Genomic DNA, 22,630 nt, shown 5'->3' with positions numbered 1-22,630 from the left:
CTGCTTGTGCTCTCTCTCAAAATAAATAAACATTAAAGTAAAAAAAAAAAAAAAAAAGATTCACATCCAGAAAAATTTCAAAGTCAAACGGTGAGATAAAAACCTTGAAAATGTCAAGGGAAAAAGGATTCATCATATACAGGGAAGCAACAATATAATTAACTACAGACTTCTTATTTGAAACAATGGTATGGAATGACATTTTCAAAGTGTGGGAAGAAAAAACCGCCAACCAAGAATTCTGTATCCAGTAAAACTATCCTTTACACATAAAGGCAAAATAAAAACATTCTCAGATAAAAAGACTGAGAAACTGATTGCCAGCTCATCTGCCTGGTGAAATAAAAAGAAGTCCTCAGGCTGAAAGAAAATGACTCCAGGATCATCTGGCTGGCTCAGTTGGTGAAGTGTGCAACTCTCAATTTTGGGGTTGTACTTTGAGCCCCAAGATGAGTGTAGAGATTACGTAAAAATAAAATCTAAAAAAAAAAGAAGAAGAGGAAGAAGAAGAAAACAGATAGTGACTCCAGATGATGACCTGAATCCATATGGAGAAATGAAGGATCCAAGAAAGTCAATTTGCAGGTTAGAATAAGACTATAGAGGGGGCACCTGCGTGGCTTAGTCAGTTAAGCTTCTGACTTTGGCTTGGGTCATGATCTTGCAGTCTGTGGGTTCAAGCTGTGTGTCGAGCTCTATGCTGACAGTTGAGATCCTGGAGCCTGCTTTGGATTCTGTGTTTCCCTCTCTGCCCCTCCCCTGCTTGTGCTCAGTCTTTCTGTCTCTATCTCAAAAGATAAACATTAAAAAATTTTTCTTAAGGGGCGCCTGGGTGGCTCGGTCGGTTGAGCGTCCGACTTCGGCTCAGGTCATGATCTCATGGTCCGTGGGTTCGAGCCCCGCGTCGGGCTCTGTGCCGACAGCTCAGAGCCTGGAGCCTGTTTCGGATTCTGTGTCTCCCTCTCTCTGTGGCCCTCCCCTGTTCATGCTCTGTCTCTCTCTGTCTCAAAAATAAAAAATAAACGTTAAAAAAAAATTAAAAAAAAAAAGATTAAAAAAAATTTTTTTTCTTAAAAGACTATAGATTTATGTTTTATTTCTTCTCTAACTTCCTTAAAGATATAAGATCATAAAAGGCAACAACAACAACACTATATTGTTGGGCTTATAACAAATGTAGATTTAATAAAATGACAAATACAGCACAAAAGAGGGGGAAAGGAATGTGGCTATACTGGAGAAAAGTTTCTATATTTTATTGAAATTAAGTTACTAAATCTTTTTTTTTTTTTTTTTTTTTTTGATGCTTACTTATTTTTGAGAGAGAGTGTGCATGCATGCTGAGGGGAGGGAGGAGCGTGGGCAGAGGAGACAGAGAATCCCAAGCAGCTCTGCACTGTCAGCATAGAGCCCAATGCCAAGCTTGAACTCATAAACCGTGAGATCATGACCTGACCTGAAATCAAGAGTTGGATGCTTACCCAACTGAGCCACCCAGGCGTCCCAAGTTACTAAACTTGAATTACACTGTTAAGATGCATATTGTAAGAATTTGGGGAAAATAGCTGAAAAAAGCAGGAGGAATCCAAACAGTACACTAATATACATTATTTAACATGAAAGGTGGCAGTAAAGGAAGAACAGAGCAAGAAAGGTAGTGAACATATAGAAAATGGCAAAACGGGGAATGTAAATGCAATAATTACCAATGGCTTCTCTAAATGTGAATGTTTCAATGGCCAAATCAAAAGGTAGAGATGTCAGATTGGATTTAAAAAAAGCAGGCTCTCAGGGGCGCCTGGGTAGCTTCAGATTCTGTGTCTCCCTCTCTCTCTGCCCCTCCTCCACTTGTGTGCGTGCGCGCTCTCTCTCTCAAAAGTAAATAAACGTTAAAAAAATGTTTTTCTTTTAAAACAAGCAAGCTCTGACTAGATACGCTTTCTACGATTTAGCAACATCTATTCATGTGGCCACAGCTGCAAACTGGTGTGTGGGGGGTTGTCCAGGGAGCCATGGAGTGTATTACACCAGGAAGGGATGGCAGGGTGACCTGGGAGCCTCCCCAGGGAGGCGAGGGCATCTGAGCTGAGAAGTGAAGGATGAGTGGCAGTGGTTTAACATCTGACCTCCCAGAAATCTGTGTGACAGAAAAGCCTGTCCAAGTACTTGTAGGCACACACAAGGATGTTCACTGCCAACACTGTATGTAATCAAGTTAGACGCGCCTGGATGGCTCTGTGGGAGGCGTGTTCGACTCTCGATCTTGGGGCCATGAGTTCAAGCCCCACTACTTAACACAATAAAAACTTAAAAAAAAAAAAAAGTAAATTAGACCCGGCCTGAACATCTTTTTTTTTTTTTTTTTTTTAATGTTTTATTTATTCTTGAGAGAGAGACAGACAGCATGAGCAGGGGAGGAGCAGAGCAAGAGAGGGACACAGAATCTGAAGTAGGCTCCAGGCTCTGAGCTGTGAGCACAGAGCCCGATGCGGGGCTCGAACTCACAGACGGTGAGATCATGACCTAAGCCAAAGTCAGATGCCCGACTGAGCCACCCAGGCGCCCCAGGCCTGAACATCTTTTAACAAGGGATTAACAGATGTTCCAAGTACCCCCATATGATCAAAACCTATGCAGCCAATTCAAAGAGTAAGGTAGGTTTGTTATGAACGAGGACAGATGTCTGAGTACAAGGCACAGTACAAAGCATGACTCTGTTCTTTCTTTTTTTACATACACAGTTACACTGTATGATTATTGAGCTTTTTTTTGTTTTGTTTTGTCTTTTTTACAAAAAGGAACCATACAGTTTTTCCCTAACTGTGGGCCATTAAATCATTTGAGTGGCTCTTGACCATTATTAAGGGGGAAAAGGCCCCCAAACCAAACAGACCGGAATAAAAAACATCAGTAAGGGTAAGAGCTTTGTGAAGCTTCATTCTGGACATCCGTTGGGGGGTTGTAAATATAAAATGCTTTCCCTGTTTCGAGTAATGATAAAAAATGTTTGAAAGAGGGGCGCATGGTGGCTCTATCAGGTGAGCGTCCGACTTTGGCTCAGGTCATGATCTCGTGGCCCCACGTCAGGCTCTGTGCTGTTAGCTTGGAGCCTGGAGCCTGCTTCAGATTCTGTGTCTCCCTCTCTCTCTGACCCTCCCCCGCTTGCACTCTGTCTCTTCCTCTCTGTCAAAAAATAAACATTAAAAAAAATTTTTTTTTGGGGCGCCTGGGTGGCGCAGTTGGTTAAGCGTCCGACTTCAGCCAGGTCACGATCTTGCGGTCCGTGAGTTCGAGCCCCGTGTCAGGCTCTGGGCTGATGGCTCAGAGCCTGGAGCCTGTTTCCGATTCTGTGTCTCCCTCTCTCTCTGCCCCTCCCCCGTTCATGCTCTGTCTCTCTCTGTCCCAAAAATAAATAAACGTTGAAAAAAAAAAAAAAAAAAAAAAAAATTTTTTTTAAATGTTTGAAAGAACTGGGCTGCTGCAGGTTTAGAGAAAAATCTCGGGGAGGAGCTTACACTAACTGATTATCTCTGGAGATAGTAATGATGTGTTCAGAATAAAAGTCAAATGAAACCGTACAAATGGCACAGAGCACAAAGGAGGTGCCACCTGACACCCCAGTCTCTCCCTGCTCTCCCTGCAACCAAGACCCATCCTTTCTTCTTCTTCAACAGGGAGGTGTGCGCACACAAGCACACGTGTGTGAGAGGGAGTGTGTATCCTTCCCACTTTGTAAAATAAGCGGCAGCAGATCATAAGCTTGCTGTGCACCCTTTCACCTTAACCGTACGTTCTGTAGCTCTCTCCCTGTCAGTCCACACGAACCCCCCTCTCTGCAACGGCCGCAGGGGGTCCATTCTATGAATAGATCACCCTAACTTTTACTTTCTACAGTACATTCCTCTACCTTGCCCTCAGGCGTGTTCATTCAGCTTTTGTGAGCTGACAAAACAAGACATGATTAAACCAGGAAGGGAAAAAGGTGAACACCCTTTGTGTCCGCCAGCCAGCCAGCTCCATCCACGGCCTCCTTCGAGATGGGCTTGCCTGGCTTCGGGTCCTGCAGCAGACCTTTTGGGTCCCCCCTCCACCTGTAAACAGAGGCTGACTTTACTCCTCCTTTGCTTGAGGAAGGTGACCAGACACCTCGCCCAGGGGGCAAATCCTGACTGAGTGAGGCCACTTGTCTGGGATGGGTATGGATGGGTCTGTACCGTATTTCTGCCCAGTGAGACTTTGGGGAGGGCGTATATGGACTGTCTGCTGGGTGACTTTGGGAGAAAATTTCTTTGCTAAAAAAACAAACAGAAAACACTTGCAGAAAAATCACCTTCTCTTCCACTGGACACTGTGACTACCTGGTTGAAGGACAGCCACTTTGAGAAGGAGGGGAGCCAGCTTGGAGGCTGACGGAGGCAGAACACAAAGAGGAGAAAGAACTTAGGTCTTTGACCCAATCCTGGCCACCCCCCTAACTTGGCATTTTGTGTTCTGTGAGATAACAGACTGCCTTCAGCCAAGCTGGAATTTTCTGTTACTTGTAGCCAAAGGCATTCCCATGACTGTCTCTGTCTTCAGCTTTGTGAGGCCTCAACACAGAACTATTCCCCACCCCCAGCGTGCTGTGTATTTTGACCCAACCCTGAGCTGGGGCCATGAGCCCAGGTGCCCCATACGGGGTGGAGTTCTTACCCCACCCACCAATCGGCAGAGTGAGCATGCTCTCTTTCTGATGCACCAGCAGGAACAGGTATCCCCCTCTGGGCCTCAGCTGTGACTTGAAGACCAAAGAGGCACCATGGGGTGGGGTGAGAACATGGGCCGTGCTGCCCACCTGACCCGAGTTCCAATCCCAGCTCTGAGTGACACGCTGGGACCTGAGCTCGGGTCCTTCCCCCTCAGAGAGCCTCAGTTTCCTCCTCTGAGAAATGAGGCAGTGACAGCACCACTTCAAGAGGTCTTGTGTGCACTGTTAACGTGGTGTGCCCAGGGGCTAAAAGCCGGGACTTTGGGCTCAGCCAGGACTGGGGCGGAGGCATCCTGCTCGGCCCTCCCACCCCCACCTCCCCCACTGGAGAGGTTATGCATTCATCTGTGTTCTATCTGAGGGAAGCACTTAAGATTTTGTTGGAGGAAAAGGTTTTGTGGCTTACAAAAAAAAGCTGAAAAACCATGGGCTGGATGGAGAAATCAGAGCTGCACTTACACTCAAGTCTTGATGGGTGGCCTAGGGTGGCTGAGCCCCTGCGCAGGAGGAAGAGTGGTGGCAGTGACGGGGCTGGCTGTGCTGAGCCTGTGAGCATGGCCAGGCCCTGCCCCAAGCATCTTCATTTAGTTGTCCTGGCAACCCCCTGAGGCAGGAACTACCACCAACCCCGTGTTTCAAGTGGGGAAACCAGGCCCCAGAGAGATTAAATAACCTGCCCCCAAACGATGCAGCTGGTAGGGATGGAGCCAGGATGCAAACCCAGTCTGGCTCAAGAGACCCCGGCTTTTAACCCCAAGCCTGTACTTTCAACAACTGCAGTCACGACAGATATGGAATATGTGCAAACAAAGCCTGGCAGCAGCTGCTATTTTTGGACCCAGCTACGTCGCAGGCCCCGCACTAAGTACTTTCAGTGCATGATGTGGGTTCGTTGTGGCAGCCTTAGACCACAGATCCTATCATTACTCCCATTTTACAGATGTGAAAACTGAGCCTCAGAGAAACTAAGGAGCCTGATGGAGATCACACGGTTGGGTCAGCTTTGGAGCTGTGATCCGGACGCAGGCAGTCAGAGGCCAGAGCCCAGGAATCCCTCACTGCTTGGCCTTAACTGCTAGACCAATCTTGCCCTCTCTCCCTAGTGCGTGGCATGACCTTGAGAGTTCAATCAGTCCCCGCATGTGGCTGCAGTTATCGTGTAGGAGTCTCGAGTGGCCACATTCCACTCAGTGGCCTGGGAGCCGAAGTGGCAGGTCTGCAGGGAGGATATGGGATCAGAGTGATGCAGAAACCCGCCAATGCTCACCCCCTCCACCCCCCACGCCCATCGCTGTAGCAGTCTCCTCCTGCCCAACCTCACTGAACACAGCCAGAGAGAGCCTGTGAACACCGAGTCAGATCGCAGCGCGCTTCTGCCCAGCCCAGGACTCTCTGTGGCTCCACCTTACTCAGGGCAGAGGCAGAGTCCTCCCCTCTGCCCACAAGGCCCCACACCATCTGGCCTGCCCCTTCTGCCCTCAGCTCCTCCCACTTATCGGGCTCCAGCCAGGTGAAAGGGAAGCTGTTCCCAGACAGAAACATTTTCACCTCAGGGCCTTTGCACTGCTCCCTCCTTTCCTTTAGAGGGCTTGGGTTCCTCTCCCAGGCTGACTGTGACTCTCCCAAGTGGGTCTCTGTTGTGTGTGACCCCAGCGGGTTCCAGGGCCCTCACATTACCTTTAAGAGCTGTGCCTCCAGAAGCTCCCAGAGACTCCCTCTTGGCACAGCCTGGGGAGGCAAAGCCACGTACTTCCTGCCTGGCTGTGTCAGCTCCACGTGGAGTGGAGAGCCTCTGAGTGCCCCTTCACAGCTCTGGAAACCCAGGGAGCTCTGAAGCGTGTGCTGCCTCAGGAGAGGGCGGGGGGCCAGGTGGCTGCCCGCCTGGGATCACTCAGCCCACTGCGGTGCCCACAGCAGGCGCTGGCGCCTGGCAGTGCGCCTGGAAGCCGGGTTCCCATGACGAACGTCTGGGGAGAGAGTCTGCGAAGTCACTGAAATCATCGATGGGCACAAGCTGCTACAGGCTGTGGCGGCTTCCATGGCGGGCCGGAGCACGGGGAGGGAACGGATAGGTGTTTCCCTGCTCAGCACGGCCCATCCCCCTGGTGGCAGTCCTTGAGTTTTGCGGGCAAACTCAATCCCTTCTACCTTTCAAATAGCCCAGAGTAATCTTTTTAAAAGGTAAGTCAGACTGTGCATTCACATGCCTCCCATGGCTCCCATGTCCCTCAGAATCAAATCCCAGCAGCTGACCATGGTCAGTAAGCCTGCCAGAACCGGGTTCCGGCCTACCGTGCACAACTGACCTCTTGTCACTCTCCCCTTTGCCCTGTCTGCTCCTCCCTCTCTGGCCACTTGATCATTTTTTTTTTTTAATGTTTTATTCATTTTTGAGAGACAGGCAGAGAGAGAAGGGGACAGAGGATCCAAAGCAGGCTCCGCGCTGACAGCACAGAGCCCGATGCAGGGCTTGAACTCACGAACTGTGAGATCATGACCTGAGCTGAAGTCAGACATTCAACTGACTGAGCCACCCAGGCGCACCCGCTTGGCTGTTTCTTAAGCACTGCAAATGAGTTCGCCTTCACGGTCGTGACATTTGCTGTTTCTTCTGCCTGGGTCAATCCCTTGCTTCCTACAAAATAACAACCTTGTAAGAGGCCTTCCTGGCCATCCGTCCTGTTACCTAAGAGTAACGTGCCTCCTGGGCTGGCCCTGCCCCAGTCTCTTCTCAAGAACCTCACCACCCCGTCTGCAGCAGCCTCCTGACACTCAGCAGTCAGCCTCGACTCTTTGCTCCCTGGCACCATCCTGGACCTGTGTCTCCCTCCCTCCTGGTGTCCTAGCAACGCCACTTTGTGACGCAGGCGTAGCTGCTCTGTCCTCTGGTCCAGACCCCTTCCTTCTCACTCATATCTCCGCCTCAGCCCTGTCCCTGAGGCTCTGCCTCCAGTCTCATCTCCAGCACTACCTTTCAAAACATAAATCCGCCTGTACTACCCTTTCTGCTGAAACCTCTCCTTGATGCCCACAGTTCTTGGGATCGAATCCAAACTCTGTAATGTGGTGGACAGGGCCCTGCATGGTCTGGCTCCTGCTGACTTCCCAAAAAACCTCCCATCAGCTGGCCCCTCAGTTTCTACCCTTGAGCCAAGGGGCCTGTGTTCAGTGACCTAACAGCATCCGCCTTCCTCTCCACCTCAGGGCCTTTGCACATGCTACTCCTTCCCATTCACGGAGACGTCCTCTTTACATCCCATCTTTCCTTTCCCCCCCTTCCCCCCCCTTTCTCTCTTTTTAAAAAAAAATTGTACAGGCGTGCCTGGGTGGCTCAGTCAGTTAAATGTCTGACTCTTGGTTTCAGCTTGGGTCATGATCTCACGGTTTTGTGAGTTTGAGCCCCTCATCGGGCTCTGTGCTGACGGTGCAGAGCCTGCTTGGGATTCTCTGTCTCCCTCTCCCTCTCTGCCCCTTGTTCACTCCTGCTTTGTCTCTCTTGAAATAAATACCTAAAAAAATTGTATAATAGCTGACACACAGAGCAGTATACAAAGTATATGCATATAACTGAAGAAACAGTTACAAAGCAGACACCATGTGACTGCATCCTGGGTCAAGAATATACCATCAGCCCCTCGGAAACTACTCACCTGCTCCCACCTCCTTATTGTTCTTATCTTTGGCAGAAATGACCCTTCCTCATGGAACCTACCTTTGCCCCTTGGGCTAGATTAGACACTCCTTTGAGTCCTGGACCGTATCCACTCGCGGATCCCAGTGGGTCTCCTCTGCCGGCTTTCCCCTAGCACAGTTCATCTATTACTTTGATCATTATTTGCTTGCTGGCTCCCCGGTACCGGGTCAGTGCCAGGACAGCAGGGGCCATGTGTGCCCGCAGCGCCCAGCAGAGGGCCAGGCACACAATGAGCACTTGCTATGCGAATAAACACGGGTGCTCTATTACAACGTGCTGTGCAAGCAGAGACCGGGGCAGCTATGCAGCTCGCGTGCCTGCCCTCAATAGCAGGCTGTCATCCCAGCTCAGCCCAAGGGAAGAGATAAACGAGAGCAGATGCAGAAGGCCGGTGGGCTGACCGGTGTGAGGGGCAGCGCGGCCGGCGGCAGGTGGAAGCGCATGTGGGCCTCCTGGGCTCAGTTGCTCAGCGACCAATTGGGAACTTGGTTCCCCCGCCAAGACGGGAAAGTTGTGGGAGGGCAGCCAAGTAAGGCCCATACATGGGACTTGCACACCTTCTCTATCTGGGATGCCCTGCCCTCCTAGTCCCCTGGCTCGCATCAGCCTCTTTGTTCTAGGAAAGCCTCTCACACAATGGGGTCTGGCCCTTCCTCTGGGCTCCCGCATCCCAGGTGCTTCCCTCACCTTGGCCCTGACCACTCTGGGAACAGGTGTGTCTTCCCTGTTGGACTTTGAGCCCCAAGAGGGCAGGCCTGGGGCTGTCTCAGCCATCTTGGTGTCCCCAGAACTGCCTGAAAGAGGCATGGCCCCGGAGAAACATTCTGATTTGGTTAGTTTGAGGCATACCTCTCCTCTTTTTATAACAATCCCCTGTGATTTTAATGACAGGCAGGCTCAAGGCCTACTGCCTGGTATGGTTCTAAGGGTCCTACACACAGTAGGTCATTAAATCTTTACCATATCCTTATGAGATAGGTATGTGATTTATCCCCCATTTTACAGACGAAGAAACCGAGGCCCAGAGAAGTTCAGTCATTTGCCCAAGGCCACACAGCCAAGGCAAGGCAAGAGGGAGGGCTTGAACCCTGGTGGAGGTCCAACTCTCATCTACCATGCAGATGTTTCTTTAAATCAACTCATTCAATTTTCCTCAACTTGTCCAAGACAGTATCTGTAAAAGCAGGGGATGGGCAGGTAACACCTTTCCTAATACTCATTAAAGCAAACATTTATCTGTTAAAAAAACAAAAAACAAAAACATTTTCCTCCTATACCACCCAAATCACCTCGAGCACCCCATTTTGGGAAATGCTGTTCCATGCCAGAGCCTGGTTGCCTAGGAGAAAACTTCAGGAAGCAGCTTAATGAGTAGATAAGAATGATTTGCAATTAGCATCAATTGTCTGTATGCAAATTAAAGCTCCCAACCGCTGGGCCCTCTTTTGTAGTGGGCTCCTCTCCCATTTTATTCCCTTCATTCCTGGGTTCAGCAAATCTTTCCGTCAGACACAGGGTAATTTTATACCCACTCCCTGCTTCAGCCACAGTCTTCTCCTCAGAGCCGCTGCCTTTATATCGCAGATTTCAAAACCCTACAGTTACTCAGATTTATGAACACAGGCCTATGTCTAGCACAGGGACTAGCGGAGCTGAGACCTGGGACCCCGCGGCACCCAGGACTCTCCTGGTGCAGAGTCCCTCTAGGTGGGTGCACTTTGACAGGTGTCTCAGTGATGGCCTAATTGTTGTCTGTCTCCCTCAGCGGATGATGGGCTGAGGTGAGGGGCTGGGGGGGGGCCTCATCTGAATTTGCTCATTATTTCTCCCCGGCTCCCACTCTAGTGTCTGTGACACAACAGGTCCCTAAGAAATATTTGTGAGTGAAATGAAGGGATAAATAACGAATGAAAGAGCTGTTCCAGAGTCCGTGAGTTTCACTGATTAAGAACCACCTGTTTAGGGAAATAGGCTGAACCAGAGACTAAACCCACTGGGCCACACACCCTCTCCATCCTCACCCTTCTGGGCCCCTGACCAGGGCAAGGGGAGGTACCCACACAATGCAGGCACCCTCAAACACGGCAGTTTCCAAACCGGTCAGAGAACCACTGCTAAATCATGAGATCACTGAAGGAGGTATTGAGCTGCATTCACATTTTGAACAGACTAGACTACATCAAAGTGCTTCACACACAGTTAGGCTAAGTACTGTTTGGGTCACTTTTGCTTCGCCTTTTTTTTTTTTTTTTTTTTTTTTTAAACACAGATATTTCTGCATAGACACAGACAGAAGTGCACTGTAGGCTGCGGTCAAGGTCTGAGGCCACTGCCTGGGTGCATGGGTCCTGTGTGGTCTGCGTGGACAGAGGCTGTAGTTTGAGGGCTGGCAAAGGCCTGAGGAAACCAAAGGGGACAAGGACTCCCTATGGGGTCCCGGGCTGGCCCCTGCTCAGGGGCGGTCAGGGAATGGAAGGAAGGCTGTGGCCTTTGGGGTCTGCACTGGGGACCGCAGCACCGTGACCCTTGCCTGGGGTGCAGACCTGTGAGGGGCACGTGCTCCAGGCTGAGCTTGGCAACTTGCTGAACGGTTTTCCACCTCAGCGCTTCAGAGAGACATTTCATGGCTTTCATAAGGTGCCCTAAGTGTGTGCAGTCTAGGCCCCAGACATCAATGCCAGGTCTTTCTCCCTTGGTCCCCTGCCTGCCTCTCCACCAGTGGTCCTCAAAGGATGGTCCCCGGACCAGCAGCATCACCATCTACCAGGAACTTAAAAGAATGCATATTCTCAGGCTGTGCTCTGACCTACTGAATCAGAAACTCTGAGTGGGGTCCTGCAATCTGTGCTGAAGAGCCCTCTAGGGGACTGTGTGGAGACCACTGCCCTTCGCTGTGTTGGCCAGAAGGTTAAACTGTGATTTCTCAGCCTTCCTTGTGACGTCGCTCTGTTCAAAGGGCTCTGGGAAAGCTGTTGCTTTCTTCATGGAAAGGGAACTAGGAGAAGCCATCTTCCTCTGTTTTTTGGGCCCATTCCCCCCAGGGGCACCACAGCCATCTGGAGACAAGGGAGCCGCAGCCAGTATGGTAAGAATGGTGGAAGAGGAAGACACAGGATGCCAGGCCTTGAGGCCCTCCCTGAGCTGCTGCACTAGCTTGGCTCTGCCCTCTGTGGAGTTCTCATCGGGGGACTGTTAAAGCTCCGTCTGTTTAAGCTACTGTGGCTCAGGGGTGCCTGCGTGGCTCAGTCGGTTAAGCGTCCGACTTCGGCTCAGCTCATGATCTCACACTGCCTGAGTTCGAGCCCCGCGTCGAGCTCTGTGCTGACGGCTCAGAGCCTGGAGCCTGTTTCAGATTCTGTGTCTTGTCTCCCTCTCTCTCTGCCCCTCCCCCGCTCATGCTCTGTCTCTGAAAAATGAATAAACCTTAAAAAAAAATTTTTTTTTAAAAGCTACTGTGGGTCAGATTTCCTGTTACCTCCAGCCGAATGCACGCCTAACACATACAGTCTGTGACCTCCAGAAAGCATAAAACCACTGGTCTTAGCAGAGAGAGAAGGAAAGAGAGAGGCTCAGAGTAAACCAGAGGCAGATGAAACAGCCAGCCAGGGGTTTCCTTCCCTCTACCCAGGGTACTAGAAGGTGAATGATGGGCAGTAGTGGGTGGTCCATGAGCCTCCCAACTCTGTAAGCAAACTAGTGTGTAAGCACATCCATCTGCAAGCAGCATGCTTGTAGGGAGGGGAACCCCCCTGTCAGGACTGTGGGGGAAGCAGAAGGCGGTCCGAACTCCTTGGAGGACCGGGGTGAAGAGCAGTGTCTTACCTAGGCTGCCTTGGTGGGTCACGGCTACCCCCCGCCAGGCCTGTAGGGGTGCTGGAGCCTGAGGAGTACAATTTCGGTCGGTAGCCCTTGTTCTGACCGGCAACTGCAGGGGCTGGCGAGACCTCCCGCCGTCTGTCTGCGTGGTGGGACCGCGTGGCGGCCTCCCGTCCGCCGCCGCAAAGGCCCATGCTTCCTGGGGGCTTGTGTGGCTTGGGCTGCCGAGGCACCTTGGCCAGGGACATGCAGCTGGGGCTGGAGGTGTAGAGGGTGGTGTCGATGCCGCTGTCACTAGAGCCACCCTTGGAGAGGGGATCTTGCTCCGGCTCTAGGGGGTCCAGGGGGTCAAACCAGCGGTCGTCGCTGTGGCTGCTGGATGCGTTGCTGGAGAGGGTGTTGCTGCTGGAATGACTGGAGTACTGAGGTTCTCCCTGGAAGGCAAGAGAAGTGTCATCCATAGAGTCCACAGTGGGGGCCAACCTTCCCTCCCCGGGTCCTCCCCACACCCAAGCTCTGGCTCCCCTGCTTTTGAGCGTGTTACTTCAGACAAGTGACGTAGCTCTCCTGTGCCTCAGTTTCCACACCTGTGAAGCTGGGTTGTTGATAACCCTGCCTCATGGGGTTGTTCAGAGGGAGGCGTGACAGTATGCGTGTGACGTGCTGTCCACAGCTCAAGCTCAACGCATACAAAGCTGAGCTCCTGACCTTCCTTCCCGGATCCCTCTTTCCCGCCCCAATAAAGGCACCTCCAGCCTTTCGGCTGCCCCACACAAGAGGCTTGGAGTCATCCGGGACCTGCTGTTGCTCTCGCACCTGTGTGCAGCCCAACAGCAAATCCTGTGGCCTGCATCTTCAAGAGATCTAGGACCTGCCACTTCTCCACCTCCACGGCTCCACCCCGGGCCTGTCACCACCACCTCCCACTGTACCTATCATGGCAGCAGCCTCCTCCCTGGTCCTCCTGCCCCATCCCTGTCTCCCACTCACCTCTGCCCCCAGTTTGCCTATATGCAGCCAGAGGGAGGCTGTGAACACTTGCCCCATTTCATGTCCCTTCCCTGCTCAGAACCTTCCTGTGGCTCCATTTCACTCATGGGAAGAGCCAGAGTCCTCGCCCTGAGGCTCTGTGCAGTCTGGTCCCACGTTCTGCCCTCTAACTTCATCTGCCCCCTCCCTTCTGATCACTGTGCTCTGAGCAGGGCCTTGGCACTTGCTATTGCTTCTGCCTGGAAGGCTCTTCCCTCAGGTATCTTCATGGACTGCCCCTTACTTCATTCAAGGCCTCCTCACAAGGCCTTCACTGACCACCTCACCCTAAAGCAGTAGTGCTTGACAGTCTTCTCCCTGACCTCTGCCTTGGTTATCCTTCACAGCAAAGACCAGTTCCTGGTGTTATGGAATGCATCTGTGTATCCGCTTACTGCTTGCTGCCCACACTGGGGTGTCAGCTTTGGGAGCACCTGGGCACATCTGTCCACTTCATCACTGTGGTCCCAGGGCCTGGCACATCGAATGTACCCATCAAATTCCCACCTTATGAAGGGATGCAAAGAGACTGCCAAGTGCTCACCAAAATGACCTCCTTTCCCCAGGGCACTCAGGACTACATTTCCCAGCTTCCCTTGCGCAGAGGTGTGGCCTCGTGATGGAGTGCTGGCCAATGCAATATAAGTGGAAACTAGATTTATACCATTTCCAGGCCTGGGCTATAGAGACTTCGCACACCAGCTCCTCTTCCTCCCACCCCTACCTGCCAGAAACAGGCAAGGACCCAGCAGAGGGCTCTGAGGCCCTGAGGGACGGCAGAGCCACAAGGGATAGGGAGCCTGGGTTCCAGAATCACCATGTGGAAAGCTTGCTCACTGAATATCCACACCCAACTGTGTTATATGAGAGGGAAACAAACTTCTACTGTGTGAGGTCACTGAGATTTAGGGACCGTCTGTTAGAGCAGTTAGCTTACTGCCACAGGCTGACCGCTGGTGTGCCTCTCCCAGTGTGATGGCATTAGGGGAGGTGATTAGGTTATGAGGGCAGAGCCCCCGTGAATAGGATTATAAAATCCCTGTTATACATATTTACATATTTATACCCCTATATGTAGTTATCCATTCCTCGTGAGTGGGATTATTAAATCCACATACATACATTTACATCCTTACATGAGAGACCCCAGAGAGCTAGCTCCCTCATCCCTTCCACCACATGAAGTGAGAAGGAGGCCATCTATGAACCAGGAAGTGGGTCTTCACCAGACACTGAATCTGCCTGAGCCTTGATCTTGGACTTCCCGGCCTCAGAACTGTGAGAAGGAAATTTCTGTTGTCAGCCACCCAGTCTATGGTATTTTGTTACAGCAGCCTGAGCTGGTGAAGACACTGACCATGACCAGTGTAATCGTAGGGAAACCGTGGCACAAGGAGGCAAAGGGATTTGCTGGCGATGACTTGGCTGGTGAGGGCTAGAGCTGGCTGTGCGTTTGTCTGGCTCTAGACCAAGCAGTTGGCCCCTCTGCAGGAGTGGACGGCAAAGGAGAAGGATGTGCTCACGTATGGCATTCAGAGGCCCACACCCAGGTGACACTGTCAGACCCACAGTGGTCAGGGAAGTGAAGCAGCCAGCTTCGCAGTCCTGGCTCCCCAGGATTAAGCAGGTGGGGCCCAGACTCACTTTGGAATGCCTGTTGGGGGAATCTTTGCCCGCTGCGTCCTGCCTGGAGGTGTGCTTGCTCCCGCTGCTTCCCGCCATGGCTGAGAGCCGGGCCTGGGCGGGCACATGCCACAAAGGCTCTGCAGGAAGACAGGAGACACATCAGCGGTTAGAGGTGACTCAGGCCCTGGCCTGAGTCCACCTGATGAATCTGGCCCTAAAAATGGTCCCACCCCTCTGCCAGCTTGTCTGCCCAGCTCATACAGCACCATGACCCCATCAAGTTATGTCTTGCGGAATAACAACACTCAGTGATGAAATATTTACTAAGCACTTACTATGTGCTAGACCCCAGTCTAGTGCTTTACAAGGGTTAATTCACTGAAGCCTTAGGACCATCCTCCGTCAACATCCCCAAGGAAGGTTGAGCACATTTTCATCCTTACTGGCCATCTGGATTTTCTATTTTGTAAATTACTTGTTCCTATCTTTTTCCCATTTTTCTTTTTTTTTCTCTTTTTCATTTTTATTTATTTTAGAGAGAGACAGAACACACACGAGTGAGGGAGAGGGGGCAGAGGAAGAGAAGGAATCTTAAGCGGTCTCCGCACTCAATGTGGAGTCCAACGTGGGGCTCAATCCCACAACCCTGAGATTATGACCTGAGTTGAAATCAAGAGTCGGACACTCAACCGACTGAGCCACCCGGGTGCCCTCTTTTCCCGTTTTTCCATAGGATTGACTTTTATCTTATTGGCAAGCAGGGTTCTTTATATATGCAAGGTAGCAATCCTTTGCTGGTTAAATGTGCATAACTTATTTTGGTAAACAAAAATGCAATCACACTAAGCACTGTTCTACAATTTGATTTTTTACTTTACAGCATACTTATACTTGCTTTTCACTTTATATCCTTGTAATACATCTTCACGTAACTGAACATAAAGTTGTCTTATTTTTTTTTTCAACGTTTATTTATTTTTGGGACAGAGAGAGACAGAGCATGTATGGGGGAGGGGCAGAGAGAGAGGGAGACACAGAATCGGAAACAGGCTCCAGGCTCTGAGCCATCAGCCCAGAGCCCGACGCGGGGCTCGAACTCACGGACCGCGAGATCGTGACCTGGCTGAAGTCGGACGCTTAACTGACTGCGCCACCCAGGCGCCCCGAAGTTGTCTTATTTTTAACGGCTGTGCAGTATTCCATCATGCTGAATGGACATCATTTCCTCAACCACGAACATGTAGGCTATTTTCAATTCTTCCTTACAACAACGTTTGGGTGGCCCTCCCTCTACACGCAACCCTGAGCAAGAGTGGGATTGTGTTGGGACGGAACTCCACAAGTGGAGTTGCTGGTTCAAAGGTGAAATAGGTTTAAAATCGTGATGGCCGGTATGGGTGTAAATTAGTCTAAACTTCCAGGTAGTCAAGGTGCCTGAACTTAGCAACTGACCTAAAAAACAAAACAAAGAAATAAACAACCCCCAAAACCCTCTAGTGGAGGGCTAGTTACTACCTATCAAACACAAATGCACTAACAGAGGACAGAGGAACCATGGTGGTCTAACCCCAAGGCCCACACTTTTGATCACTTCTGTATTTAAAATAATTACAGCAGGGACGCCTGGGTGGCGCAGTTGGTTAAGCACCCAACTCTTGATCTCAGCTCAAGTCATGATCTCACAGTTCGTGAGTCCAAGCCCCACGTTGCGTTCTTCGCTGATGGTGCGGAGCCTGCTTGGGATTCTATGTCTCCTTCTCCCTGCCCCTTACCTGCTTGTGCACTCTCTCTCTCAAAATAAATAAATAAACTTTAAAAAAAAAATTACAATAATGGTGCCTATTAAACACACGTTCTGTGTCAGGTATTACTAAAACTGCTTTGCACACATCATCTTGCTATGTCCTCCAAGGAATACTGTGAGGTGGCTATTAGTACCACTTCCAAAAGGTGAGGAATGTCAAAACTCAAGAGAGTTCAAGTAGCTGGTCCAATGTCACACAGAGGGTCTGAGACCTGTGTGTGCCGTCCACATTTGCACTCTCTCTCTGTGCTTCCCCAGCAATGACACCACTGGCAACGGTGGGGAGCATGTGTTTGAGAAGCAGGACTTGCCATTCTCTTAATGATGGGTTGGGGCCTATGCTGAGAGCTGGGCAGCTGTGACCTCACTGGACCCTCAAACCATGCTGGAAGGAGAGACACTTAGGATGTCCGCCACAGAGGAGGGACCTGTGGCTGGGACAGATGAAGTCACTGCCAAGGTGACACGGCTGACTCTGAACTTCCCACAAGGCCTGTTGGAGCCTGAGCTCACTACTACACGCTGGGCCCATGTTCCCCTGGGGAAGGCTCCTGCTCTGCGTGGGCTGGGCAGGACACTCAGGGCCACCACAGAGAGCAGCCTGGTTGGAAAGTCCACGTGGTGGCGGGGAGGCTGCCCACTTCATCCGTCTACTCTACCTCTGGAGATGGTTTTCCTCTTTGGAGCATCCCACAGGCCCAGAAGTACTAGTTTCTGGGAGGTGGCCAGATCATGCTGGAAACCACGTTTCTAGAGACAGCCAAGCCTGTGACAGCCATAGCCAGCCTTAAGTACCACCTATGACACTGGTGGCTTCCATTTTTCTGTCCCTGGCCCGGACCTCTCCCGACTTCAGACCTTTGCCGTATAGATGGCTACCTCACAACACCTCCTCTGGGGTGGCTACCAGGCACCTCCCGCTGAACATGGCCAAGACCAACTGCTTATCTTCCCCCAAACCTGCATCACTCACTGTCTTTCCTGCTCAGTCCATGTGGTTCGATCCTTTCAGCTGCTCAGGGCAGAAACCTGGTATCAACCTTGTCTCCTCTCTCTCAATCCATGTAGAGGATTAGGAAGTGCCATCAACTCTACCTTTAAATGACTGTATCTAGAACCTGCCCATCCCTACCACCCCTGTACCTATCCTGCAAGAATCGGCAGTCAGAGAGACCCTGTGAACACCCAGGTCCCATTCCTCCTTCGCTCAGAAGGACGGAGCTCCTGTCCTACTCTGAGCGAAGGACAAAGTCCTCCCCACATGCTCTGGCCCCGTCCCCTCTCTGACCTCATCCTCCACTACTTCTCTAGCCACACGGCCTCCTTACTGTTCCTCCTACGCTCGCTGCTATCTCAGGGTCTTTGATTATTCTCTTTCCCTGGAATGTTCTGTTCCCAACATTTTTCCAGCCTCACCTGAATGTAGTTTGCTCAGAGATTCCCCCAAACCCTGTCCATCTGTCTCAGCACTGTGTTATAGTTTCCACTTGATATTCAGCCTTAATAGTGATCATTTATCACTGTGTGCCCATCTACTGTCCGTCTCTCCGCCAGACTGTGGGCTCCAAGAAGGCAGGGAACGTGCCCGTCTGGCTCACACTGTGGTGCCCAGTGTGGTGTTTATCATTAGCGATAGGTCAAATGAACAGCGGGATAGAGGACCAGGTCCCTTCCCCTCCTGCGCTGCCTCAGGGTCCTTCACTGATATGATATGGGGCCCTTCACTGGGTCTCTAAATGGCCCCTGGTAACCTTATGGCTGTCTTGATGGAATGATCTCCCTTGTCATACCAGGCAGGTGACAGACATGAATTTGGCTGTGATAGATGTGCTACAACTGTGGCCAAGCACAGACTCAGGCAGCTGGTGACTCAGGGGCCTCCTTCCCAACCTGGGTGCTCTCAAGCTTGAGAAATACTCACACTCTGTGGGTGAGGGGCTGTGGGTGGTGTTTGTGGACGGTGGGGGCTGAGGGGTCCTAGCACCCAATAGGCTTTGGTTCAATCGCAATTATGCCTCTCACCAGCAGGGACCTTGGACAAGTGACAACCTTCCTATGCCTCATCTAAAAAAATGTTTATTTTTGAGAGAGAAAGAAAGAGAGAGAGAGAGAGAAAGAGAGAACATGCATGCGCATGCAGGGCAGGGGCAGAGAGAGGGGCACAGGGGATCTGAAGCAGGCTCCATGCTGACAGCAGAGAGCCTGATGCGGGGCTGGAACTCACAAACTGTGAGATCGTGACCTGAGCCAAAGTCAGACGCTTAACTGACTGAGCCACCCAGGCGCCCCTCACCTTCCTCATTTCTAAAATGGGCCAGTAAAAAGTACCCACTCTGTCACATTCCTGAGATGATTAAATATGAAGTAAGAGGGCATGGAGAGTACCCAGTATGGCGCCGGGTATATAACAAGCATGCAAAACTGTCCTGCTGTTACTATGATTACATCACCTGATCAGGGCTGGGAGAATCCCCATGTCTTGTCACAGTGCCCGATTCTCCACCATGAATTACCTTGTCTGGGTCTTGGGCACATTCTAGGTTTCATGATGACCTCTTTCTTTTTTTTAATGTTTATTTATTTATTTTGAGAGAGAGAGAATCCGAGGAGGCTCCACACCGTCAGCATAGAGCCCAAAGCGGGGCTTGAATTCACGAACCATGAGATCATGACCTGAGCTGCAACCAAGACTTGGACACTTAACCAACTGAGCCATCAGGCGCCCCTAGGCTTCATGATGATTTCTAACCACAGACTGCCCTGATTTCTGTGTGTGTGTGTGTGTGTGTGTGTGTGTGTGTGTGTGTGTGTAGCGGGGGGTAGTGGTGTTAAGTCAACTTATAACAAGGTCCCAAGGAAGTAAGGGGGGAGCCAAGCCCTAGGGGACAGAAGAGAGAAGAGAAAGACAATGGTGAGTTTCTGTGACACCTTGTTTGGGTGAACGTTGGAAAAATTTCCTCTCCATTTTACACTTTGGTGTAATGAAATTGCCAAGCAACACTTTTCTTTTTCTGAACTGGGTGGGGAAGGAAAGATGCAAATCTGTCTGTTGTGGAGAAGAGCACAGGGCTGCAGGCAGTGGCTGGCAGGATCGGGTGTGTGGAGGAGAGAAGCCAGCCATGTCTGCAGGCCCCGGAGGCAGCAGAAGGGAGCGAAGTCGGGATGGCGACCTACTTGCCTGAAGTACAACTGTTTTCCCTGGTTTAAGGGAACCATAGGGCTGGGGGGCCGAGAAATTGCCCAGGCTGCTACTCCTGGGACACACAACCTCTTTCCTGTCCCACCATGCCTGAGGGAGCTGGCGACTCTGACACGGTCAGCCCCTGGAGCTGCCTGGAAATTCCCGACTATCTCTCTAAGAAGACAGCTCCATGTCTCCCCCCTCCAATGTCAATGCTCTTTTACACTTCATTCCTTTCCTTTCTTTTAAACCCACCCATTCATCGGGTAGTTCTCAGACTTCCAAGGGGGGACAAGTTTGTTATGTGAAATTCTACTTCAAATATTCCACAAAGTGTACATGCCCACAATTAATCATACATAGGAAGATAAACAGATCAGAAGATGCTCAGTCTTATCAGGCACCAGAAAATGCAAATTAAAACCACAATGTGACACCACTATGCGTCCACCAAAGGTTGGTGAGGATACGGAGCGGCCACACCTCTCCTCTGTCACGGGAGGGAGTGTGAAATGGCTTGTCACTCTGAGCAAAGGCGTGGCAGCTTTGCATGAAGTTAAACATGTGATCTAACAATTCCACTTGCAGGCATATACCCGGCGGAAGTGTGAGCGTGTGTTCAGCACAGACCAGTATGAGAACACTCCCAACAGCACTAGTCTAAGCAGCCCCAAGCTGGAAGCCACCCAAATGTCCATCAGTGCCAGAACGGAGTAATACGTTGTGGGTCATTCGAACAATGGAGAACGACTCAGAAATTGCACTGCCTCCCACAGCCGTGTGGCTGACTCTCAATAACATGGTACTGAGCGACAGAAGCCAGACGTGCACACAAAACGCATCAAGCCAGCAGGAGTATTTCATATACATGAAATTCACAATGAGGCAAAACGAAGTCTGGCTGTGAGAAGCAGGGCAGGGGTGGCCTTTGGGGGTGCTGACTGGGAGGGGCCTGGGGGGCTTTCGGAGGCTGGCCATGTTCAGCCTTTTACCCTAGGTGTGGGACGTGGGTGTGTTCACTTTGTGACCTGTTATCATGCTGGACACTCATGATCTGGCTCTTTTCTCAGCATGTGCTGCACATCTAACAGTGAGAAAAGAGCACAGGAGGGTTTATGTAATGAAAAGCCTCAGAACACAATCAGTTCTGCTCCCCTGAGAGCACCACTTTTAGTCCTTCTCTGCTGTTTCCCTGGGAGGTTGACACCTCCATGTCGCACGTCTGTACACGGGCTCCTGAGTGCGTGCCATCTGCTGACGCCGTGTCTGGACAGAGGAGGATCAGGCTCACTGGTCCCTGCTGCTCTCTGGGGCGACCTCCCTAATCTTACATGAGGCTCCAACAGCTTTCCTTTGTGTTCTATCTGTCGCTGACAGGGGGGAGGTGTGCCCCCTCGCAAATTATAGGAAGTCCCGCTGGGCAAGGTAGGCGGGTGCAGCCGGTCCCGGGGAGGCCCTACCTGGCTTCTGACGCTCCATGGTGCTCTCCTGGCTGGTCAAGCCGCCTGAGGAGGAGTCGCCGCTGGACATCCCGTCGTGGCTGAAGTGGGGATCAAAAGACAGCAGCGGGTGTGGGGCAGCCGCATACCTGCAAGGGAGCGAGAGCAAGCAAGCACAGGGTGAAGGGCTGGCGTGTCAAAAACCATCTGAGCCCAACGGCCTGCTCACTGGTGGGTTTTAAATACACTGGAGGCTCTGTGCGGAGGGGATCCTAGATGAGTAATCCCGGAAACATACTATTAGCTGAGGGTCAGGAATGAGTCTCGCCCGGGAAGCATGCCAGGGAGTGCCGGGCAATGCAGGGTCCTTCAAGGAAGGAGGGGCAGAAGCCACTTGGGTGGAGGCCCTACTGGTAGGCTCCCCAGGGGTCTTGTTTCTTGGCTGTGAAATGGGGTGAGGTGTTGCCGGCAGCTCCACCCCCCACGCCTGTCTCGGGTTGAAGCGTTTGTAGGTACAGGAGGCCTAGAGCTGGACAGGTTGGGATTCAAACCTCGCCACCACCTCTTTCTCAGCCAGGGACAGTCACTTCCTAGCCCCGAGCTACAGTTTTCCTAAGCTGGTGATGGCGGTAGGCCTTTCCTCAAAGGACTGACTGATGTCCTGTGTGCCCAGCGCTTAGCCCGAGGCTGACACACACAGAGCTGTGAGAAGTGGCCAACAGGCCAGAACTCAGTGTACATCCCTCTGTCGGAGGAAGGCGCTGCAGAAGAGAAGCTGTATGCTCAGGCTTCAGAGTGAGACAGAGCTGGGCTCAAACCCCTGTCCCATCCCTTACTAGCTATGTGACGTTGGTCAGGCAAGTGCTCATTAGTATGAGCTGCGGTTTTCTCATCTGAAAAATGGGATAATGACATTTTCTACTTCACAGGGTAGCAGAGTGGATGAAATAACAAAAGTTATCTCGCAGACAGGGGCTCTCCCGGAGGCTGGCTCTGTATACCCACAGCGATGGCTGAGATCTAAGGGAGGAATCAGCAGAAGGTTCTCCCTATGGCCACACGTCCCAGGTGCATTAGCTCTATGTCCTGGAATGAATCCCAAGGGCGCCTCCAACATCCATTCCACCACAGATCAGAGCCAGTCATGACTGAAACCCTTCTCTCTGCCTGGGGTTGGTTCAGGGAAAGGCAGACGACACAATCTTAGCTGATATGATGTGAGAGGTTGTGAGAGTTACGAAGCTTCTCAGAAAATACTTCTGGCCTTCCACGTGGCTGGAGGACCGTACCTCCT

At 51.3% G+C, this 22,630-nt stretch overlaps 1 protein-coding gene across 4 annotated transcripts in view; it reads right to left on the bottom strand.

The window, feature by feature from the left end:
* The window catches only part of SIPA1L3 (signal induced proliferation associated 1 like 3), a 238,994-nt gene that overhangs the window by 26,600 nt on the left and 189,764 nt on the right, over positions 1-22,630 (bottom strand). For all 4 annotated transcript variants that reach the window (XM_086689628.1, XM_086689627.1, XM_086689631.1 and 1 more), the window contains 3 exons: positions 21,358-21,485; positions 14,931-15,049; positions 12,264-12,691 (listed from right to left, as the gene is read on the bottom strand). In XM_086689628.1, the coding sequence (XP_086545754.1) occupies positions 12,264-12,691; positions 14,931-15,049; positions 21,358-21,485 (675 nt within the window). The remainder of the gene's footprint in view (positions 1-12,263; positions 12,692-14,930; positions 15,050-21,357; positions 21,486-22,630) is intronic.

This window comes from Puma concolor, chromosome E2 (assembly GCF_028749965.1).
Source record: "Puma concolor isolate L17-30 chromosome E2, mPumCon1.1.hap2, whole genome shotgun sequence".
Classification (NCBI taxonomy): Eukaryota; Metazoa; Chordata; class Mammalia; order Carnivora; family Felidae; genus Puma; species Puma concolor.
This window is presented reverse-complemented; position numbering and strand designations above follow the sequence as displayed.